General features: G+C 36.0%; 1 protein-coding gene across 1 annotated transcript; it reads right to left on the bottom strand.

Moving 5' to 3' along the window:
• Positions 1 to 1,897: 1,897 nt before the first annotated feature.
• Positions 1,898 to 20,547, bottom strand: LOC110465203 (fasciclin-1-like). Its single transcript, XM_021520873.1, has 13 exons — positions 20,393 to 20,547; positions 13,899 to 14,076; positions 13,359 to 13,474; positions 12,450 to 12,628; positions 11,300 to 11,474; positions 8,992 to 9,112; positions 8,641 to 8,779; positions 7,837 to 7,996; positions 6,541 to 6,673; positions 6,071 to 6,218; positions 4,538 to 4,895; positions 3,829 to 3,949; positions 1,898 to 2,593 (listed from the first exon to the last, which is right to left on the bottom strand). Exons 1-13 carry the CDS (start codon positions 20,525 to 20,527, stop codon positions 2,379 to 2,381), a joined length of 2,178 nt encoding a protein of 725 aa, XP_021376548.1. The 5' UTR covers positions 20,528 to 20,547; the 3' UTR covers positions 1,898 to 2,378.
• Between the last annotated feature and the right edge of the window lie 880 nt (positions 20,548 to 21,427).

Genomic DNA, 21,427 nt, shown 5'->3' on the forward strand with positions numbered 1-21,427 from the left:
AGATTTGTACATATCTCTACAAGCTTATACAGATTTGTACATATCTCTACAAGCATATACAGATTTGTACATATCTCTACAAGCTTATACAGATTTGTACATATCTCTACAAGCTTATACAAATTTGTACAGACCTCTACAAGCATATACAGATTTGAACAGATCTCTACAAGCATATACAGATCTCTACAAACGTATACAGATCTCTACAAGCTTATACAGATCTACAAGCTTATACAGATCTCTACAAACTTATACAGATTTGTACATATCTCTACAAGCTTTTACAGATCTCAACAAACTTATTCAGATTTGTACAGATAAGTAAATATCATTACAAGATTTGTACAGATCTCTTTAGTCTTCCAAACTTATAAGATTTGTAAAGATCTCTTTCCAATAAGGGTTGTTAAAAAGTGCAACTATTTATTATTTTCAAGTGTTAGATCTGATTAACTAATGAACGTATTACAAAAAGTTTTCAGCCAATCTGTCAAACCAAAAAAACAGAAGTTCCAAGATCTCAATTCATTGTTGTAATTAAAAATAACTGTTTAAGATATTGGTTTTCACAAAGAGTAAACCTGACATAATCTCATTCAAAATTATCAGTTAAAAGAACTGAGAGCCTTTAGAGCACTATACATTTCTTCGATTTTCCTTAATATCAATTATGGTATTGCGAATACAAATCAATGCACTTTCATTTTCAGATAATATACACGAAAATCTCACACACACATCTGATATCAGTAATCACCCAAAGTATGATAATGATAGCTCTAGCTTACACCCTACCATATACATATCACTATGTACACCTCACAATATACATATCACAAGGTACACCTCACAATATACATATCACCAGGTACACCTCACAATATACATATCACCAGGTACACCTCACAATATACATATATCACCATGTACACCTCACAATATACATATATCACCATGTACACCTCACACTATCCATATATCACCATGTACACCTCACACTATACATATATCACCATGTACACCTCACACTATACATATATCACCATGTACACCTCACACTATACATATATCACCATGTACACCTCACACTATACATATATCACCATGTACACCTCACACTATACATATATCACCATGTACACCTCACACTATACATATATCACCATGTACACCTCACACTATACATATATCACCATGTACACCTCACACTATACATATATCACCATGTACACCTCACACTATACATATATCACCATGTACACCTCACACTATACATATATCACCATGTACACCTCACACTATACATATATCACCATGTACACCTCACACTATACATATATCACCATGTACACCTCACACTATACATATATCACCATGTACACCTCACACTATACATATATCACCATGTACACCTCACACTATACATATATCACCATGTACACCTCACACTATACATATATCACCATGTACACCTCACACTATACATATATCACCATGTACACCTCACACTATACATATATCACCATGTACACCTCACACTATACATATATCACCATGTACACCTCACACTATACATATATCACCATGTACACCTCACACTATACATATATCACCATGTACACCTCACACTATACATATATCACCATGTACACCTCACACTATACATATATCACCATGTACACCTCACACTATACATATATCACCATGTACACCTCACACTATACATATATCACCATGTACACCTCACACTATACATATATCACCATGTACACCTCACACTATACATATATCACCATGTACACCTCACACTATACATATATCACCATGTACACCTCACACTATACATATATCACCATGTACACCTCACACTATACATATATCACCATGTACACCTCACACTATACATATATCACCATGTACACCTCACACTATACATATATCACCATGTACACCTCACACTATACATATATCACCATGTACACCTCACACTATTCATATATCACCATGTACACTTCACACTATACATATATCACCATGTACACCTCACACTATACATATCACTATGTACACTTCACACTATACATATATCACTATATACACCTCACAATATACATATCACTATGTACACGTCACACTATACATCTATGACTGTATTTGTCTGCCAATAAGCCCTGTGTTAAGGTCTTTGCTATTTAGGAGAAATTAATAAAATCAGTGCACAGGAAGTTAATTCATATAGAGTACAAAAGGGGGATTATTTTTACACAAATACAAAGTAAATCTCTTTCACTTTACAATATAGATATCATATCACTAGCTTAATATATCTAACAATACTGATTTATGTCTTAAAAAAATATAAAAAATATTAAGTGTTAGAACATCCTGTTCTTGATGACGAAAATACTTCCAATAGCCATGGTTACGATGACAAGGAGGCTGTATCTGACATCAGCGCCCCGTGAAACGTCGCGAGTCAAGTCTTCCTGGACGTACAACAGACGATCAATGATGTGTATGAGACCATTTGTGGCGCCGATATCCATGCTGATGACGTTGGCTGTTACACCACTGAACTGGATCTTAACATCTAAAAATTAAATGAGACAAGGATGTTATAATTACTGATGTATAAATATAAATAGAGGGTATTATGATTACTGAGGTATAAATATAAATAGAGGATATTATGATTACTGAGGTAAAAATATAAATAGAGGATATTATAATTACTGAGGTACAAATATAAATAGAGGATTTTATCATTCCTGAGGTATAAATATAAATAGAGGATATTATGATTACTGAGGTATAAATATAAATACAGGATATTATAATTACTGAGGTATAAATATAAATACAGGATAATATGATTATTGAGGTATAAATATAAATACAGGATATTTAATGGTTTCCTGTTGCATTTTAGCAATGTATGTATAGATAATTGTATTTTTACTTAATGTATAACGGTGATTTGTGTGCTTAATTGGTTTATTATTATAACTAAAACTAATATCCATATGTTGTTTAGTGCTTTAGAGTGATTTTACAGATTATATAGGGCGGTATATAAATGTTGTATATTATATTATCATTGAATACCATATACATTTTAAGATTCACAGCAGATTATGGAGATTTTCAGGAGTGTGAAGTATATACGAAAATATCAGGATAGTCTGCAATACAAGTAAAATACATAAATATGGTTTACAACAGGAAAACCATTAATGTTCTGTTTATTACATTTTTTAATAACACAACACAAATATTCCTCAAAAGTTTCTTGTTACAAAACAAACAAGTGTTTCTTTGTGACGTTTCGATGACTAGTACATTATGTAACCGTCACCTTCATCAGACAAATGACCAGTGAAGCATATGCACACAAAGGTGAAAAATGTCTCCAAGTTGTCCACAAATCGATGTGGATTCGGCTACGCTGTAAACGAATGTACAATAGTTGTTATATATGTACTGAAATGACTCGATTCAGCTACGCTTTGTTAAATACTTGGTCATAGATGTGCGAGAGTCAATGAGCCCCCTCATCTCGATTTAGAACTGGCCCACTGCAGCATATCCAGATGGCTTCCTTGATCTGCTGCTTGAATACATTGCTCTCTCTGTCCAAAACTTTGGAGTTTTACACATTTTACACGTTTGTGTACATACGCTTCACTGGTCATTTGTCTGATGAAGAGTACATACCTCCTAGTCATCGAAACGTCACATAGAAACACTTATTGGTTATGTAACAAGAAACTTTTCATAATAATCTGTCTCTGATTAGCTTGGCTCTAATTGGACCCCAGCACTTACCTCTGTCCATAGACTTAAGTATACGAATAGACTCGCCCGTCTTAGCTGTAAAGATATGGTTTGTGTTGGATAACCTCTGCAAGGAGATTTGTCGTCCTTCAAACAACAGTCTCTTGAATAGCTGAAATATTTATAGATTTGAATTTCAAACAACACTGTCTTGAATTGAAATTTACAGTAACACTTTCGGCACCCTCCAGGGGTTACACTTTCTTACACTCTATTCAACCTCCAGGGGTAAAACTCATTTACGCTCTCTGCATCCTACAGGGGTTAAACTTACTCACACACTCTGCACTCTCCAGGGGTATTACTAACTCTCTACACCATCCAGGGGTAACACTCACGTACCTTCTCTGCACCCTCCAAGGGTTACACTCACTTACACTTTCTGCATCATCTAGGGGTTACACTCACTTACGCACTCAGCATCCCCAAGGGGTAACACTCACTTATGCTCTCTGCACTCTCCAGGCCTAGGGTTACACTCACTTACACTCTCTGCATCCTCTAGGGGTTACATTCACTTACGATCTCTACACCCTCCAGGGGTTACTCACTTACTCTCTCTGCACCCCCCAGGGGTCACAACGATTTGCATTTCAATTCTAATGAAATCATTACAAAACAACACATCCATGTTGTTTAGGCTTAATTATTCTTAGTTCTAAAAATTAAAATCTTACATTAAAATACAGGACCAACTTACATATTGAAGTCTCTGTGTGTCCCTCATAATCTTCATTCCAATACTTGTCTTCTGGAAGTAGTCTATTGCTGTGGAATTAGGCACGAAGAAAGTAAACGTACAGCCAGAGCACGTCCCCATGTCATACTGGGACACCTGGTTACTGGGGTTGTAACTGTTAGACTGCTGGCTGTACGGGTTGAATGTCGTCTGCTGATAATTGTTTCCGTAATTGTTGTTACTGTTGTCGTAGGAGTTGCTAGCGTAATCGTAACCAGGAGGGTAGCCGTAGAGCTCAAAGTTGCAACGTTTTGCGGTGAAGCGATCATCTGTCAAGTAATTCTTCATTCCTACAGAACGGATGTAATCGTATGTTCTCCTGTAAAATATGAATATTATTTAAACTTTAGTCCTACAGAGCAGATGTAATCGTATGTTCTCCCGTAAAATATGAATATTATATAAGCTTCTTTCCTACAGAGCAGATGTAATCGTGTGTTGTCCTGTAAATATATATATTATATAAACTTTTCAATCATCTCACAGTTGGATATTTAAGATTAATATCACATAGATTTCTATGGAGTACATTTCCTAAATCTTGACAAATTACTTAATACCCAAAATATCAATAATAGCAAAACAAAGTATTGCAAGGCAATCCATAGTCCCCATCGGTGCTGATTTCTATATCTAACAAACAGTACACTTATATCAGGAAGTCTAGGTCACAGCGAGGTCATACTGACCTACTTCTACCACTCTCCAATCCCAAGATGTCTTTGTACACCAAATCTAGTTACTTCAGGTGAAAAAGTATAGAAGATATGCCTCAGACCATCCTTGATATCCAGGGGTTACACTCACTTTTGCTCTCTACACCCCTGGAATATGTCGTAGCAATATCGAAGGTTCTGTGTGCACTACCATTTGGATGAGACGAGAAGACTAGTTTGATTATTTTGATGTACGTCAAAAGAATCTCGCGAATGGAATAATTTGATTCTCTGAATTAAGCATATTTTTTTGGACAAAAAGAAATTGAACATTTTGAAACAGAACCCAAATTCTCAATTTATTTTCAAATTCATGATTGCAAGTACTGATCATATTATTCATATACCCCTATCAACCAAACAACATCATATATCACAAATCACAGTATTTTATCCTGTATAGTGGGAAATTTTCGCTTCAGTTAAATTTTCGCCTTTTTCACCCTCGTAATGAGGGCGAATTAATCCTAACAGCAAACAGTAGTAAACAAAATATCAATGGAAACTGAATGAAAGGATGAACTTAACATCGGGCGAAAATGGATTTTAATGTTATATATATCACTATAAACGGTATTTACAAAGACCAAATAACATCATGTATGACTGACCACAATATAGAAACTAAATGAATGGGCAAACTTAATCTTTGGCGAAAATTGTTTTTTTAATGTCGAAGGGCGAAAATTTGACCGGGCAAAAATTTCCAAGTTTACAGTATTTGCAGTATTTACAACGACCAAATATCATCACGTTTCGCTGATCGCAATATACTTACAGCAGCCAAAGATCATCGCATATTAACATGGGTAAGTCCAAATAAGGAATACCCAAGATGGAGTCAATAAGGTGGACTCTCCCGTTGATCGCTTTCAAATCAGGGCGAACAACACGTGCTTTAACATATCCTCCTTGGACCCAGCTCTCTGTTATAAATATTAAGTCACATTTAACCAAACAATGGACACAGCCCTCTGTTATAAATATTAAGTCATATTTAACATAACAATGGACACAGCCCTCTGTTATAAATATTAAGTCATATTTAACATAACAATGGTCACAGCCCTCTGTCATAAAAAATAAAGTCACATTTATCATATCAATGGAACTAGGTCCTGTTATAACAACAACAAACCTATGACCTTTCATCTGTTAAAAGCATGTTGGGTCAAGTCACATACGTTTGCCTCTATCCATTAACTATTTCTGATTTTCTTGTTATATTATCAAGTTTATCCAACATACCGTTCCTATCGTTGTACACAGTGACATTCCAGCCATCGTACATAGTTTGTCGGTACTGTCGGCTCTCGTAACCTCCAACGATAGCGGAGATCTCAATATCTTGGTACGATTTAAGGATGTGGAAGCGAATCATCTACAAGGGATAACAGACTTTTAGTACTTTATAATATCTTATTGAATACAAACTTATTTCAATTTGAAATGTCAACAAATTTTATTGATAATCAATTGGATTGAACATCAGACTTTAAGCCTATAATAAGTTCTCTCCATAATACAATACATTTTATTCAAATAATATCTGATAATTGATAGAAATGGAAATTATGTAATATAATATATAGTAAGATATAAGCATTTATCACATAATATACTGTGTTATCCATTGAATAAACCCATGTCATATTTGTATGCAATTAACCCATGTAATATGACCTATCAGCCCTGTGAGTGGTTGTAAGTTTCAATTGTTTCAATTGTGACGTCACGCCTGGGACAAGTACATGAACTTTATTGTTAGACTTACGCACAGAAGTCAAAATGGCGTCTTTTTACATTTCATGGTTGCATGAAAACTATCGTTTTACACAAATAAATGCCACAAATCTTGATTATGTGATAAAAAGGATCAGAGCTAAAATGAAAAATTTGTGACGAGTTTCATTATCTCATACGAAATGGAAATTCATGTAAGATCCTGTTTATCAAAGATACACATACAGATAATGCAATTTTTTTTTTATATATGACTATAGTTAGGTATTTCATTATTACAGTGATCATGTAACACTAACTTCAAGTGATTGTGATGACAGAAGGAAGAGGAAAAAGGAAAAGTCTTAAACCAAGTTAGTACAAAGAATTTCTCAAACATGATGCATATTATGAAGTTTCAAATCAGCTTTGACTTTCAAAGCATAAACAGCTGTGATCTTCCACTCACACATAATTGTGATCTTCATAACCGTGGATAGTTTATCGCGGTCCAAACAGTTGAACCGGTTGGACCCGAGTTATTTGTTTATGAAATAAGGTTGGACCTAGTAATCTGATGCTGATTTCAGGCGAGCCTTGACCAAAGCCTTACAAGGCCTGCATAAACATTTGCAGGTCCACAAGTATTAATACCCAAAATGTTACATTTAAAAACAGACAAATCGTTTGTTCCACATAAACAAACAGGCCCCTATACGTATGCAAACTTACATGTAAGTGTAACTTTCACATGATATAGCAATAACCTTAACCCCACACGTAGATTAAACTTTGATCATCTAGCTATGACATTGACCTTACCTTGTCTACCTGAGACAGGTCTGAGACGAGGTTGACCCCTGGTACTCCCTGTAATTTGATGAAGGCGTTGTCAATGGGGACAAACACGTTGACTCCAGAAGCCTGTACAAGGGCGTTTCTGGTATCCGGCTGGGCCTTGTTAAGGTACTGGTTAAAGTCACTGTAACAGAATTCAAAGTTCAGGTATAACACATTTTAACAGAGTTCAGAGGTCAAGTATAAAAGTCCTATCAAAATGCTATGAGTAAGACTCGGGATTCATATATAGAATTATCAGTAGGTCAAGTATAAAGCACTGTAACAAATTTCATAGGTCTGGTATAAATCATTGTAACAGAGTTCAGAGGTCAAATATAAAGCATTGTAACAGAGTTCAGAGGTCAAGTATGAAGAATTGTAATAGAGTTCAGGCGTCAATTATGAAGAATTGTTAGAGTTCAGGGGTCAAGAATAAAACATTACAATAGAGTTCAGGGGTCAATTATGAAGAATTGTTAAGAGTTCAGGGGTCAAGAATAAAACATTGTAATAGAGTTCAGGGGTATAGTATGAAGTATTGTAATAGAGTTCAGAGGTCAAGTACAAATGTATTATCAAAGGTCAATGGTAAAGAGCCCTTAATTTAGGTCAAACTTCAGAGACGTACTTTACATATAGGTCAAAGGTTCTATACATATAGGTCAGAAAGGACAAAGGACATTAATTCAGACCAGAAGTCTTGCAGATAGATCTGCAACAATCAAGAGTAGATAAGTGCCACACTTGTGTCAAAGGTCATATAGAGGTCATAGGTAGCAAACTTACGGTGACTCCTGAGTGATGGTTTCACGAACAGAGTTGTATACATAACCGAGGAGGTGGTCGACGACGTGAATGACACCGTTGTATACCGTAATGTTTCCTCGCACAATGGACGCATCAACTCCTTCACTGTTTACGTACACTACAACAAAGTCAAATACAATCAAATAACAGGTCTGGTATCCCCACATATGTGTTGGGAAGATCATTCCATTTTCGGCTGGGGGGTTTTCCCTATAGAAATTACCCTTTACTCTGGATACGATAAAAGTGTTGATGTGAGCAGAATTTCCTATAGGAAGGATCAAAGTGTAAATGTGAACACAATTTTTCTGTAGGAAGGATCAATATTACCTTGGTCTCCATAAGGTCTTCGGAATCTGATCAATCGACCGAGGTGGCCACGGAATCCCTCGTTATGATTGACATACTGCGTAAATAACACTCGGTCCGGGATGATATGAGCCTTAAGGACCTAGTAACACAAAAGTACGGACTTACTGCTGTGTTCACTTATTAATACGAATCAGGCAGTACAATTCAAAATTCATATAAAGCCTATTTTATTCCACTAAAATATTGAAATCTAATTACAAAATGATACAAATAAGAAACATTGTTCTGGTTTTGACAGAGTGTTTACTTATATGATTATTACTGTGATCGTCTGGTAATAAGCCCACCCCTGCTTTGAGTCAGAGATTATGTGTTGGTCCTTTGTTTCTATTGCAGGATAACTACGGTAACTGCACAAAGTTGTAAAAAACATAATATACAGTTCTGTATATCGCTCAGTGGAAATAGCCGACAGTGAAGCTGATGTGTCCGATCATCATACAATAGAATGTGAGATATCAACGTTTTATTTTCTACACAAATAACGTACGTATTAAACATGTTGCAACGTTTCAAGACCGACTGGTCCCTTTCTCAAGCTATGACTGAGTGAGTGACCCGGTCCCTTTGTCAAGCTATGACTGAGTGAGTGACTCGGTCCCTTTCTCAAGCTATGACTGAGTGAGTGACCCAGTCCCTTTCTCAAGCTATGACTGAGTGAGTGACCAGGTCCCTTTGTCAAGCTATGACTGAGTGAGTGACCCGGTCCCTTTCTTAAGCTGTGACTGAGTAAGTGACCCGGTCCCTTTCTCAAGCTATGACTGAGTGAGTGACCCGGTCCCTTTGTCAAGCTATGACTGAGTGAGTGACCCGGTCCCTTTCTCAAGCTATGACTGAGTGAGTGACCCGGTCCCTTTCTCAAGCTATGACTGAGTGAGTGACCCGGTCCCTTTCTCAAGCTATGACTGAGTGAGTGACCCGGTCCCTTTCTCAAGCTATGACTGAGTGAGTGACCCGGTCCCTTTCTCAAGCTATGACTGAGTGAGTGACCCGGTCCCTTTCTCAAGCTATGACTGAGTGAGTGACCCGGTCCCTTTCTCAAGCTATGACTGAGTGAGTGACCCGGTCCCTTTCCAAGCTGTTACTGAGTGAGTGACCCGGTCCCTTTGTCAAGCTATGACTGAGTGAGTGACCCGGTCCCTTTCCAAGCTATGACTGAGTGAGTGACCCGGTCCCTTTCCAAGCTGTTACTGAGTGAGTGACCCGGTCCCTTTGTCAAGCTATGACTGAGTGAGTGACCCGGTCCCTTTCCAAGCTATGACTGAGTGAGTGACCCGGTCCCTTTCCAAGCTGTTACTGAGTGAGTGACCCGGTCCCTTTGTCAAGCTATGACTGAGTGAGTGACCCGGTCCCTTTCCAAGCTATGACTGAGTGAGTGACCCGGTCCCTTTCCAAGCTGTTACTGAGTGAGTGACCCGGTCCCTTTGTCAAGCTATGACTGAGTGAGTGACCCGGTCCCTTTCCAAGCTATGACTGAGTGAGTGACCCGGTCCCTTTCCAAGCTGTTACTGAGTGAGTGACCCGGTCCCTTTGTCAAGCTATGACTGAGTGAGTGACCCGGTCCCTTTCCAAGCTATGACTGAGTGAGTGACCCGGTCCCTTTCCAAGCTGTTACTGAGTGAGTGACCCGGTCCCTTTGTCAAGCTATGACTGAGTGAGTGACCCGGTCCCTTTCCAAGCTGTTACTGAGTGAGTGACCCGGTCCCTTTCCAAGCTGTTACTGAGTGAGTGACCCGGTCCCTTTGTCAAGCTATGACTGAGTCACTCATTCAGTCATAGCTTGGAAAGGGACCAGTCGGTCTTGAAGCGTTGCAACATGTTTAATACGTACGTTGTTTGTGTAGAAAGTAAAACGTTGATATCTCACATTCTATATGGAATGATGTCAATCAATCAGTCAATCTTGAAACGATGTGACACGTTTAATACATACATCATTTGTGTATAAAGTGAAACATATACAGATAAGATAATTCAAATTAACAAATCTTATTGAAGATGTAAGAAACTGAGAAGTTTTTGAGACTTAATTTCAATAAATAAATGTCTCGTACTGTCAGACTTTATCAGAGGTGAAAATCTGTGAAATTTTGCGTCACAAGGTGATATCTAGCACATATGACATTAGCTTTTTTAAATTCAGTCAGGAGAGCTTTAACTCATTGACCCCTGATTTTCATAATGAACTTTTCCAACCTTTTAATTGGAAGAGCTCATATGTGTCTTAAGGGGTTAATAAGTTAATAGAGATGAGGGGAAAACTTACATTGTTTAATATCCGAGGGTTCTGCTGGAGATAACTAAGTTTGGATGATGGTATTTTGGCCATGGCTTCATCATTAGGAACAAAAAGTGTGACCTTTTTGTCGCGGTTAGAGAGCTCGTTCAGTGTGCTGTAGTAACCCTCCTGTAGATATCGTGAGATCAGATTGTAAAACATGCTGCAACATAAAAATATATACAAAATTGAGACTTCAATCACAAAGTTTGGGTAAAATTTTGCTGCAACGATACATGAACATGACGATACAATATATACCATGATACTGGGGTCACGATACAAGATGTATTACGATACTGGGGTCACGATTCAATATGTATCACAATACTGGGGTCACGATTCAATATGTATCACAATACTAGGGTCATGATTCAATATGTATCACAATATTGGGGTCACGATTCAATGTCTATCACAATACTGGGGTCATGATTCAATATGTATCACAATACTGGGGTCACGATTCAATACATATAATAACATTGAAAAAAGATATGTTACAAAATTTTAATGCCAATAACTGGAACTAGACTTGGTCCAGAATGGTCATTAGTTTAAAGTTTCACACAATTCACTTCTTTCGATGTGCATGCCGAGCTGGATCTGTCACTCGCCATGTTGTAACGGATATGAGTGGACTAAAGGATGAGTGTCTATAAGGCTTTGGACCCCGTTATATCTGGGTTCTCACCTTCATATCAACAGTGGTTCACCATTACCGATACCTGTTTATTTCTTGCAGCATTTACGCCTCATATGAAGATTTACACAAGGATAATCCGCTATTTTGTTACATGTGTAGGGATGATCCTAGTCACAAATCCGGTATAGATTCCGGACCAAAGTAGAAACTGGTTAATAAATGTTATGAAAAAAAATGTATTCTGTACATAATTAACACACTGACCCCTGAAGACACATTTAAACTCCTCCAATTCAAAGGTTGGAATTGTTCATTATAAAATTTCAAGGGTGAATGAGTTAAGCAGCCAACATCACTGGCTTCCCTAGGTGATCACCTACACAGGTTTGACTCCTATCAATTTGCTCTTTCCTTAAACATATACATAAGGGAAATTGTAATTCATGTTGCTCTGTAGAATAAATAAAGGGAGGTAAGTCTGTTCTCGCTTACCTTGTTTGCACTTTCGGATTATCAGGATCCGATATGTAGCCATATGCCATCTTTATACTAGAGATGCCGATGAAGCGTGAAAGCCCTTGGACCACACCATTGGTAGCGATCAGGTCCTTCTGGTCATTGGAGATTTCTGCTCCGTTTACGAAGTACACAGTGGGGCCAAAATACGAACTCTGAAAAGACCAATAGGATGACCTATACCGTTCAATGCTGTATCTCCAAAACAGAAAAAAATCTACTTACATCTGTATTGTGTGTTTTTCTGACTTGGAGTTACTTGACCATTTACTAAAGCAAAAAGCTATGTATAAGATGTACAAACATTAAAATTCTCTTTTTCACAAAAACCTTCAACACTGGATGATACTGGGACTTTTTCATTGTGCTATTGGTCATGCTATTTGTTATAATATTATTACTCAGTGAAATCACAAGGAATAATTTCAAAATGTTTTTTAAAAGCCCCTGAAAAGTCCTGCAACCTATAATTATCTTATTTCAGAGGCTATAACATAGATTTGGATCATCCTTAAAAAATGGTTAATTTGTTTGTAGTTTCCCTACTCACATTTTTTTGGCTGGAGTTAAATTGGTATTTTCCTTTATAATTTACTTTAAAAAATCTCTTGTTACAATTTTAAGTTTTAGTGATTTTTCAGCGAAGCAAATATTTTAACCGAAACAAAGCCTGATTAGGTGCCCTAAATTTTAGCAAGTCGGTCTGGAAACTGCAAACAATTTTGTAAGGATTGCCATAACAGTATAAATAAGGGGAACAACTTTCAGTGCTCCTTTAGGTAATTTGAGGAACATTAAACTGAAGTTTTTATTTAATTTGCAGTTCTAAGAGAGTCTTTTAGGTAGCTAGGCAGTTGGAGGCAAAGAAAACAATGTCCTAGTTACCGCGAATGAGCTGGTCCGCTGGCGACGGTTGATGAAGATTCTTTCCCCATTGGACGCCATACTCTGGTACGCCTGATTGTCCTGCATATCTCCTGTGGTCAGCCTGTTGTTTATCACTGTAATAAGATAAAGATTGCCTCCCCTTGTTTACTATTCAAATGACTGGTTTATCTCCCCTTGTAATTAATCACTGTTACAAGACAATGTGCTACCCCCTTTGTTTACTATTTCGATGACTGGATTATCTGGACTATTATCATTGTAATTAGACAGTGGTCTACCTAGTCAAGAAATTACTATTACCTTACAGTAAAACATTGATTTATGTTATACATCTGTCTGTATATTGTTAAAAACATTGCAGGTTTATGATGGACTGAAGTAGTATGAGACCACAGTGCTTATTTCTGGATAATTTACAAAGCTTGTTTATGTCAACCTGGAAGGTTTGAACATACAGTTTAACAATTTAAAAAATAATATAATTGATGCACAATACAACTACTACAGGTATCAGGTTTGAGAAAGTTTTGAACTTACACGTGTGAAACTTGACGAAGTTTTGAAGTTGTGGTGACCTGTCAGGCCAGCTGTCGATTTCACTTCGTTCATCGTACGATATGCTCTCAAATGCGGTGTTGTTCGGGGCAAACACGGTGAACTGGCCACTGGAATTGTACAGGTACGTAAGGTCCGCTCGGGCTATCAGAGACGCAAACTTTTAACAGAAAAAAAAAGAAAATATTAAATCCAATAACACAATGTAGTGTAATTTCAATGGGCACTGCAGTGTAAGCTTAGGGATGGGGTGTAAAATTTGACACTGATTTTCTCTTCAATAAGATGCATCAGTTTGGAAATCTGTGATGTCAAAGTTTTACTTTCTACACAGTGTACAAGATGTACTAGTAAACGTGTCACAACACTTCAAGACCAACTGGTCCTTTTTCAAGCTTAAATATGTACATGTACATTGTTTGTGTTGAAAATAATATTTTGATATGACATTTCTTTTCATTCTAAGATAAGCTGAACTTTATCTTTTAAGATAACTTTGTGCAAGTTTAAACCCATTAAACAGATATTTACAAACAAAAAGTCGGACTAGGATTGCCACAAATTAAACAATAATGTGTTATATTTATGATTACCTGTCTGAATACAGTGCAAGTTAAATTGTAATATTTTTCATTCATTTTTTACAATAAGTTGATATTTATACTTTGCAGTCCCTTACATAAACTTTTGTGACAGTCTGCAGCCCCTAACATAAACATTGTCACAGTCTACAACCCATAACATAAACATTGTAACAGTCTACAACCCATAACATAAACATTGTAACAGTCTGCAGTCCCTAACATAAACAGTGTAACAGTCTGCAGCCCCTAACATAAACATTATAAGTCTGCAGCCCCTAACATAAACATTGTAACAGTCTACAGCCCCTAACATAAACATTGTAACAGTCTGCAGCCCCTAACATAAACATTGTCCCAGTCTAAAACCCATAACATAAACATTGTAACAGTCTGCAGTCCCTAACATTAACATTGTAACAGTCTGCATCCCCTAACATAAATATTGTAACAGTCTAGATCTGCAGCCCCCAACATTAACATTGTAACAGTCTACAGCCCCTAACAAAAACATTGTAACAGTCTACAGCCCCTGACAAAAACATTGTAACCGTCTACAGCCCCTAACATAACTATTGTAACAGTCTACAGCCCCTAACATAACGATTGTAACAGTCTACAGCCCCTAACATAAACATTGTAACAGTCTGCAGCCCCTAACATTAACATTGTAACAGTCTGCAGCCCCTAACATAAATATTGTAACAGTCTAGATCTGCAGCCCCTAACATTAACATTGTAACAGTCTACAGCCCCTAACATAAACATTGTAACAGTCTGCAGCCCCTATCATAAACATTGTAACAGTCTACAGCCCCTAACATAACCATTGTAACAGTCTACAGCCCATGACATAAACATTGTAACAGTCTACAGCCCCTAACATAAACATTGTAAAAGTCTGCAGCCCCTAACATAAATAAATAATAATATATACAACATTTGATATAGCGCCCTATCTAGCTAACATAAGCCACACTCTAAAGCGCTTTACAGTACATAGATATACAATTAGCATATACATTAATCAATACAATTTTGAGGGATTCACAGGAGCTGCCTTATTAGGCGCTAACTACTTGTCATATGCCACCTGGCTAATATCTCCCTATGTGTGTATGCCTGTGTGTGTGCTGTAGATTTGATGTGTTAAACTTAGTGTGACTGATTTTGAAGCCTTCCCATATAACCCTTGTGATAATGACATGGTGTCCTCTATATGTAATAGCCTTGGGAATTTTCAGCTGAATTATAGATTTATTGTTTTATTGGTGTACCTGAGCCCTTTGCCAGGGTGTCAAACGAAATATATCATCAGGTCTGAGAGGTAGATAATAAAACAATCATACAATCAAATACCTTCCCCTCCAAACTGTTACACTATTTCAGCATTTACAATTTTACATATACCTACACCAGTACATGAATTACGCTTATGGAAGGAACAACACAAATTCTTGTCCATTATTTACAGAGAAAAGTTTTGATCATTATAATTACTGTATCATATTTCTTATTTTACCCATTCACCCCTAAAGTCACATTAGAACCTTACAAAATGAAAGACTGGGCAAGTCCAGTTTTAATATGTAGGCTGAATGAGTTAAATCACTCAGTCAGTTGGTATTGTTACCTCCAAGTTAGTTCTGACACTTTATCGCTGCAAGTTATTGTGGGGTTTTTTGGTTTTTTTTTATTAAATCAGAAGATATACTAATTTGTTTTTACAATGTCTTTAAGCTGTTTGTACAAAGATTTCAGTATATATTTAAGTGTCACATAGCTACATGTACACTCTTAAAAAACCCTAGCACAGTGTACAATTTTGACTGCTGATGGTATGGATCTACATATGATCATGAACTTGTGATGAATGTGTACAGCCTGCTCTTGTCATCGTTACTGCTTGCACAGTTCTCTTTAAATTAATTACGTATATATAGACATGTAAAGCGGGAATCGTTTAACCTATATCTATATACCTGTAGGCTCTGTACTACCATCACAATGTTTATATAGACATGTAAAGCGGGAATCGTTTAACCTATATCTATACCTGTAGGCTTTGTACTACCATCACAATGTTTATATAGACATTAAATGTTCCATGATCACATGTACATGTACATATATTATTTTCCATGTACATATATACAGAAACCTTGATACAATACCCCTCATTTCATTTGCCACCTTGTTTTAATTTACCGCCAACACATTTCAAAGTACCTTTTTCCTGTTTATTTTTAAAAATTCCTTTACATATTTCCCTTATTTATCACCAAACCCCTTTATAACACCATGATTTCTATAGACAAATGGTGGCAATATAAAAAGGGACTGTATACACAATGAACAATAGAAGTCAGGATTAAAAAAAATGTTTTTGCTCAACTTTAATAAATCAATTTTCTATTTTAATCCAAGGTTTTTGGGGGTCTTGTTCTTAAAATTAGGTAGAAATTTATCTCCAGTTAGTGGCCATGGGAATATGTCAAATGTCATGATCAGCAGCCAATGGTACCGTATATATGTATACCACCAGTTAGGGTTACTCTGTCATATACAGCTGAACCCAGGTGCCATCAAGCTTTACATCTAATTAGCATATATATGTATAAGTTGACCTTCACGGTGCGTAATTTGATGACCATGTACTGTAAACCTTCAGCTTACATATACATTGTATAAAGATTTTATTGAAGGTGACCTTGGGATTTATAAAACCGAACACCATAACAACCTAGCTACCTGTGGCGTGGGTAGCATTGTGTTTGAGGGTAAGGACCCCATGTTTTATTTCAACATCAGGGTTCGGCACTATACAGCTAATATATATATAACACTACTATAGTACAGTCGTGAGCCCGAGACTAGTGGATTTCTGCAAGGACTATAAGTGAATCACAAAACTGAACTTGTCCTTGGGAACAAATATCAGTGCTTTTTTAACTAAATTTTACAACTGCCTGTTCCTTTGTGAATTTGAAAAATATATCATTATTTTCATTGAGATTTGCAAGATATTCCTCATTTTGAGCAAAAAACTCACCTGGTAATATATATGTTATGATTATCTCAATATCATCAGACAGATAGTAGGCTATACAATAAGAATACTATATATAGTCCTTGTGGAAAACTGCTATAAAGACAGATATACTTTATGACAATTGTCATTTTTTCTAAAACCTACTATGTTTCACGGCTGTAGTTATTTTTTGTCTCCTACAGTTAACCTTGATGCTTTGTGCTGGAAATGTTTCCTTAAGGAAATCTTAGACTAGTTACATTGATGTAGGGCTGGTAAATAATCTGTTCAACTAGTCATGTGAACTACCAAGCATAAATAGAACCAAGAACATCTACAGTACATATATCAGACATAATGTTATCTTATTTACACTTATTCCATCTTTGCGTATTGCAGAGTTATCTTCTCTTGTGAGCAGGTATTGATTGTTACGTTATTGGTTTGTGCGAGAAAATTACTTTGTTTTCACAAAAATTGATGACGTTACTCTCACAAACAAATGACGTAACAATCAATACCTGCTCACAAGGCAGATAACTCTGCAATACGAAAAGACGGAATATGTGTGAGGGCATTAATAAAGTATTTGAAGATTGATTTTGTAAATTTCACTTTAGGAAAGATAAAGTGTTATGATTATTTTGTTCATATCAGAAAGAGTTATGATTTTCCATCAGCACTGCCAGTGATATCAAATTTAAAAGACAATGTCAAGTTAATATTTATATAATAAATAGAAAAAATGCACTTAAGCTTATCCTGAGCTCAAAATCATTACATTAAACTTTTATGAAAAACATTTCACACCTGGATACCATAAAATAGTTTTATCATAACCCTAAAGACACATTTGAACTCTTCCAATTTAAAGGATGGAATAGTTCATTATGAAATTTCAGGGGTGAATGAGTGAAGTTGGAAAAAATCAATTTAATTCTGGTTATTTTCGGGACACACATACAATGTACAATGTAGTACAATCCCAAACTAGTGCTTTTTTGCAGTTGTGGGACAAAAATCCACATTTTGAGAATCGCTAAGTAAAAGGACTCATAAAATGATAATCAGAACTTGCCAGAAAAAAGAAACTATACAGAAATCATTTTGTTTTAACGTAATTTGCCATGGAGTACCATATGGATTTAATATCAAGGCAGTATATATACAGTATGCCATTTTTACAGTATAATTAATCACATCAAGCCATATAAGTGGCACATTTTTAACCTGAAAACACAAAAATCATTTTCCGTATATAAAATGACAGGTCCGAACTATATATGCCCTGGGCAGCAGACTCATACCTGGTCACTAAGGCAACCATAGCTTTTTGATTAATTGATTCACATGTAGTTCTGTATGACACACACCCAAACATGGACACCAGATGCCAAAGGGCCCCACACAGGAAGTTTATCAGCGAAATTATGATTAATTATGCAAGTAATGTTTTAACAAAATAAAATAAAGGAGACTGAATGTTATTGATATCAATAATTAATAATCAGTACATGTATATATTTTACAACCTTTTATACACAAATACTATATAAATTCTAAAGCATATAAAACACAAGTACAAGTATACCCTGTGGGAGGCCCCTTCATCTGAAGATTTTTACCTGTTCACATGTATCAATCAGCCTTCAATCATATATTTTACATGACTAAAATATGGGGTGCTGACAGGCGAACAGTCGACTAGGAACATTATCCCATGTATACCTTACAGGCAGAGAATCTACAGTTATATAATAAGCTAAGGCAGAGAATTTTGCACAGCTCCATCTGGGTTATGCGATTAAATTAATATATATTGGAATCAATTCTGAAAAAGGACATTTTTATTAAAATGTGAAGAAAATGTCATATTTTTTTTATCTTAATATATATCTATAATGTTATGTGACGGTAAAAATATAAATTAATTGGCTTTCGCCCATCTTGGGGCTCTTCAGGCGATTTTAATTTATTTGTGTAGTCATAAATGGTGTACACATACTTAAGACGTCAAAACAATGATGTCATAAACAAAGTACACATAATGCGGATGTCTAGAAATTGTGACGTCTTAAAAAGATTACATGAGTGAACCTGCATTATATGCGTAAATGAAATATAAGGAAAAAGAAACGGAGCATATTTCAAATGCTCAAATGAGTACATGTACATTGTTCAGTAGTAAAGTTAAAAACATCTGATAGCAAAAATGAATTTCAAAGCACAATACCCAGTTGTATTTATATAGAGAGAGATTACCTCATTCACCCCTGAAGACACATTTGAATTCTTCCAATTAAAGGTTGGAATAGATCCGTTAAATGTTGAATGTTTAGACGCGATGATGTAAACACTCTCTATCACACACAAACACGCAAGCTACAAACAAATGAGTGACACTTCTATTTATGTCAGTGCTCAGTGAAATACTATATGTTCAATAATTACGAGTTCATATTCATATTTCCTGAATCTGTTTCATATAAATTGTGTTTGATCTGAAGCTATAGCGTAGACCACAGCTAGGTGCTGGACACGCAAAACATATGATATGTGTGTAATAGCAGTAATATGCTTTTGTATGAATTTCAAACCAAACTAGCTGATCAACAGTTGGAGTCTCCGTGGGTAAACACACAAAGGTCGGCTTGTAGGATAAGGATGTACATTTCTTTATCATATAGTTCTCCTTAATTATAAGTACCGTTCCATCGTTACCAAACTTTATTTAAAACCCTTAAGACCACTGGGGTCAGTACTCGGATGCGAGTAATGTTGACCTAAATATCCACAACCACTTCTGTTTATAAACACACCTGGATGATGAATCTCAGGTGAGAAAACGACATAAACCAACTTACCTTTCCAAGTCCATTATTTTGTTGTAGAATACTCAACACAGTTCCCGACCCAGCTCTTTGTCCAGAACAACATTCCAAACCACACAAAATCACTAAAATCACAAAAATACGTCGTGGAGACATGACCGCCGACATTTTAAAACTAACACACCTGCTGTTGTATCAGGGGCGGTAACTACTGCTGTATTTAACAGGTAACTATTGCGACGAATCAATCACTGACATACATAAATAGACTGATGACATGTTAGGTATATTTAGTCATAGTCTCGGGTGGAAATAGGTTAATACGATAGTTTACGAATCCATATAGTGTTTAATGTACAATGGGGTTAAATTCAGGTGAGGAATGTGTTCAGGGACTATTTTTCTCTTTATTGCCTCCAAAGATGAAGATTACAAAGAAATGTGGAACATATATACAAAGTATTTGGTACATATATACACGAATACATAATATGCATTACATAAATATACACTTTATATAAAGGGATGTGTATATAAGGTGTAAAATGATAAAATATTTTAGAGTAAACCTAAAAGGTTTCAGTATACAGATTGCAAATTGATTTGCACAAGCCAAGTAAATTATAATAAATTGTATTGATACGTGGTACGTAATACTTATACATGACTATGTATATAAATCAATGTATCGTTGTATTTGTTAATACATGCAATAAGAACATTTATTGTAGCATACTAACTATAAACGCGGAAGATACATTTGTGGGTCTGGATCACATAAGGGTGGGGGATATCCCTACCTGCGAGGTGTTACGGGCCCACATATGTATACTCCCTTGCATCTTAATCTGTAGTATAGTTCATATAGTATCTCATGTGATATCTTTTGCTAAGTGCACATAGCTTATAGAAAATTCTACATGAGATATGTATATATTTTAACTTTTAATCATAACTATTATATACATTAAGTATAATATAGTTTACACATCCTGTACACATAAATGATGGATTTTTTCCTGAAATCATTCAACTCTTCCTCACTAATTTTGTAGGTTATATTTCCTC

The sequence above is a fragment of the Mizuhopecten yessoensis genome, unplaced genomic scaffold (assembly GCF_002113885.1).
Source record: "Mizuhopecten yessoensis strain PY_sf001 unplaced genomic scaffold, ASM211388v2 scaffold11061, whole genome shotgun sequence".
NCBI lineage: Eukaryota > Metazoa > Mollusca > Bivalvia > Pectinida > Pectinidae > Mizuhopecten > Mizuhopecten yessoensis.

Coding starts and splice junctions, on each gene's coding strand:
- LOC110465203 (XM_021520873.1), bottom strand. CDS start 20,527: ATGTCGGCGGTCATGTCTCCACGACGTATTTTTGTGATTTTAGTGATT. Junction 13,475..13,898: donor CTTCGTCAAGTTTCACACGT/GTAAGTTCAAAA, acceptor ATCTTATTACAG/TGATAAACAACAGGCTGACC. Junction 8,780..8,991: donor AAGACCTTATGGAGACCAAG/GTAATATTGATC, acceptor ACTTTGTTGTAG/TGTACGTAAACAGTGAAGGA.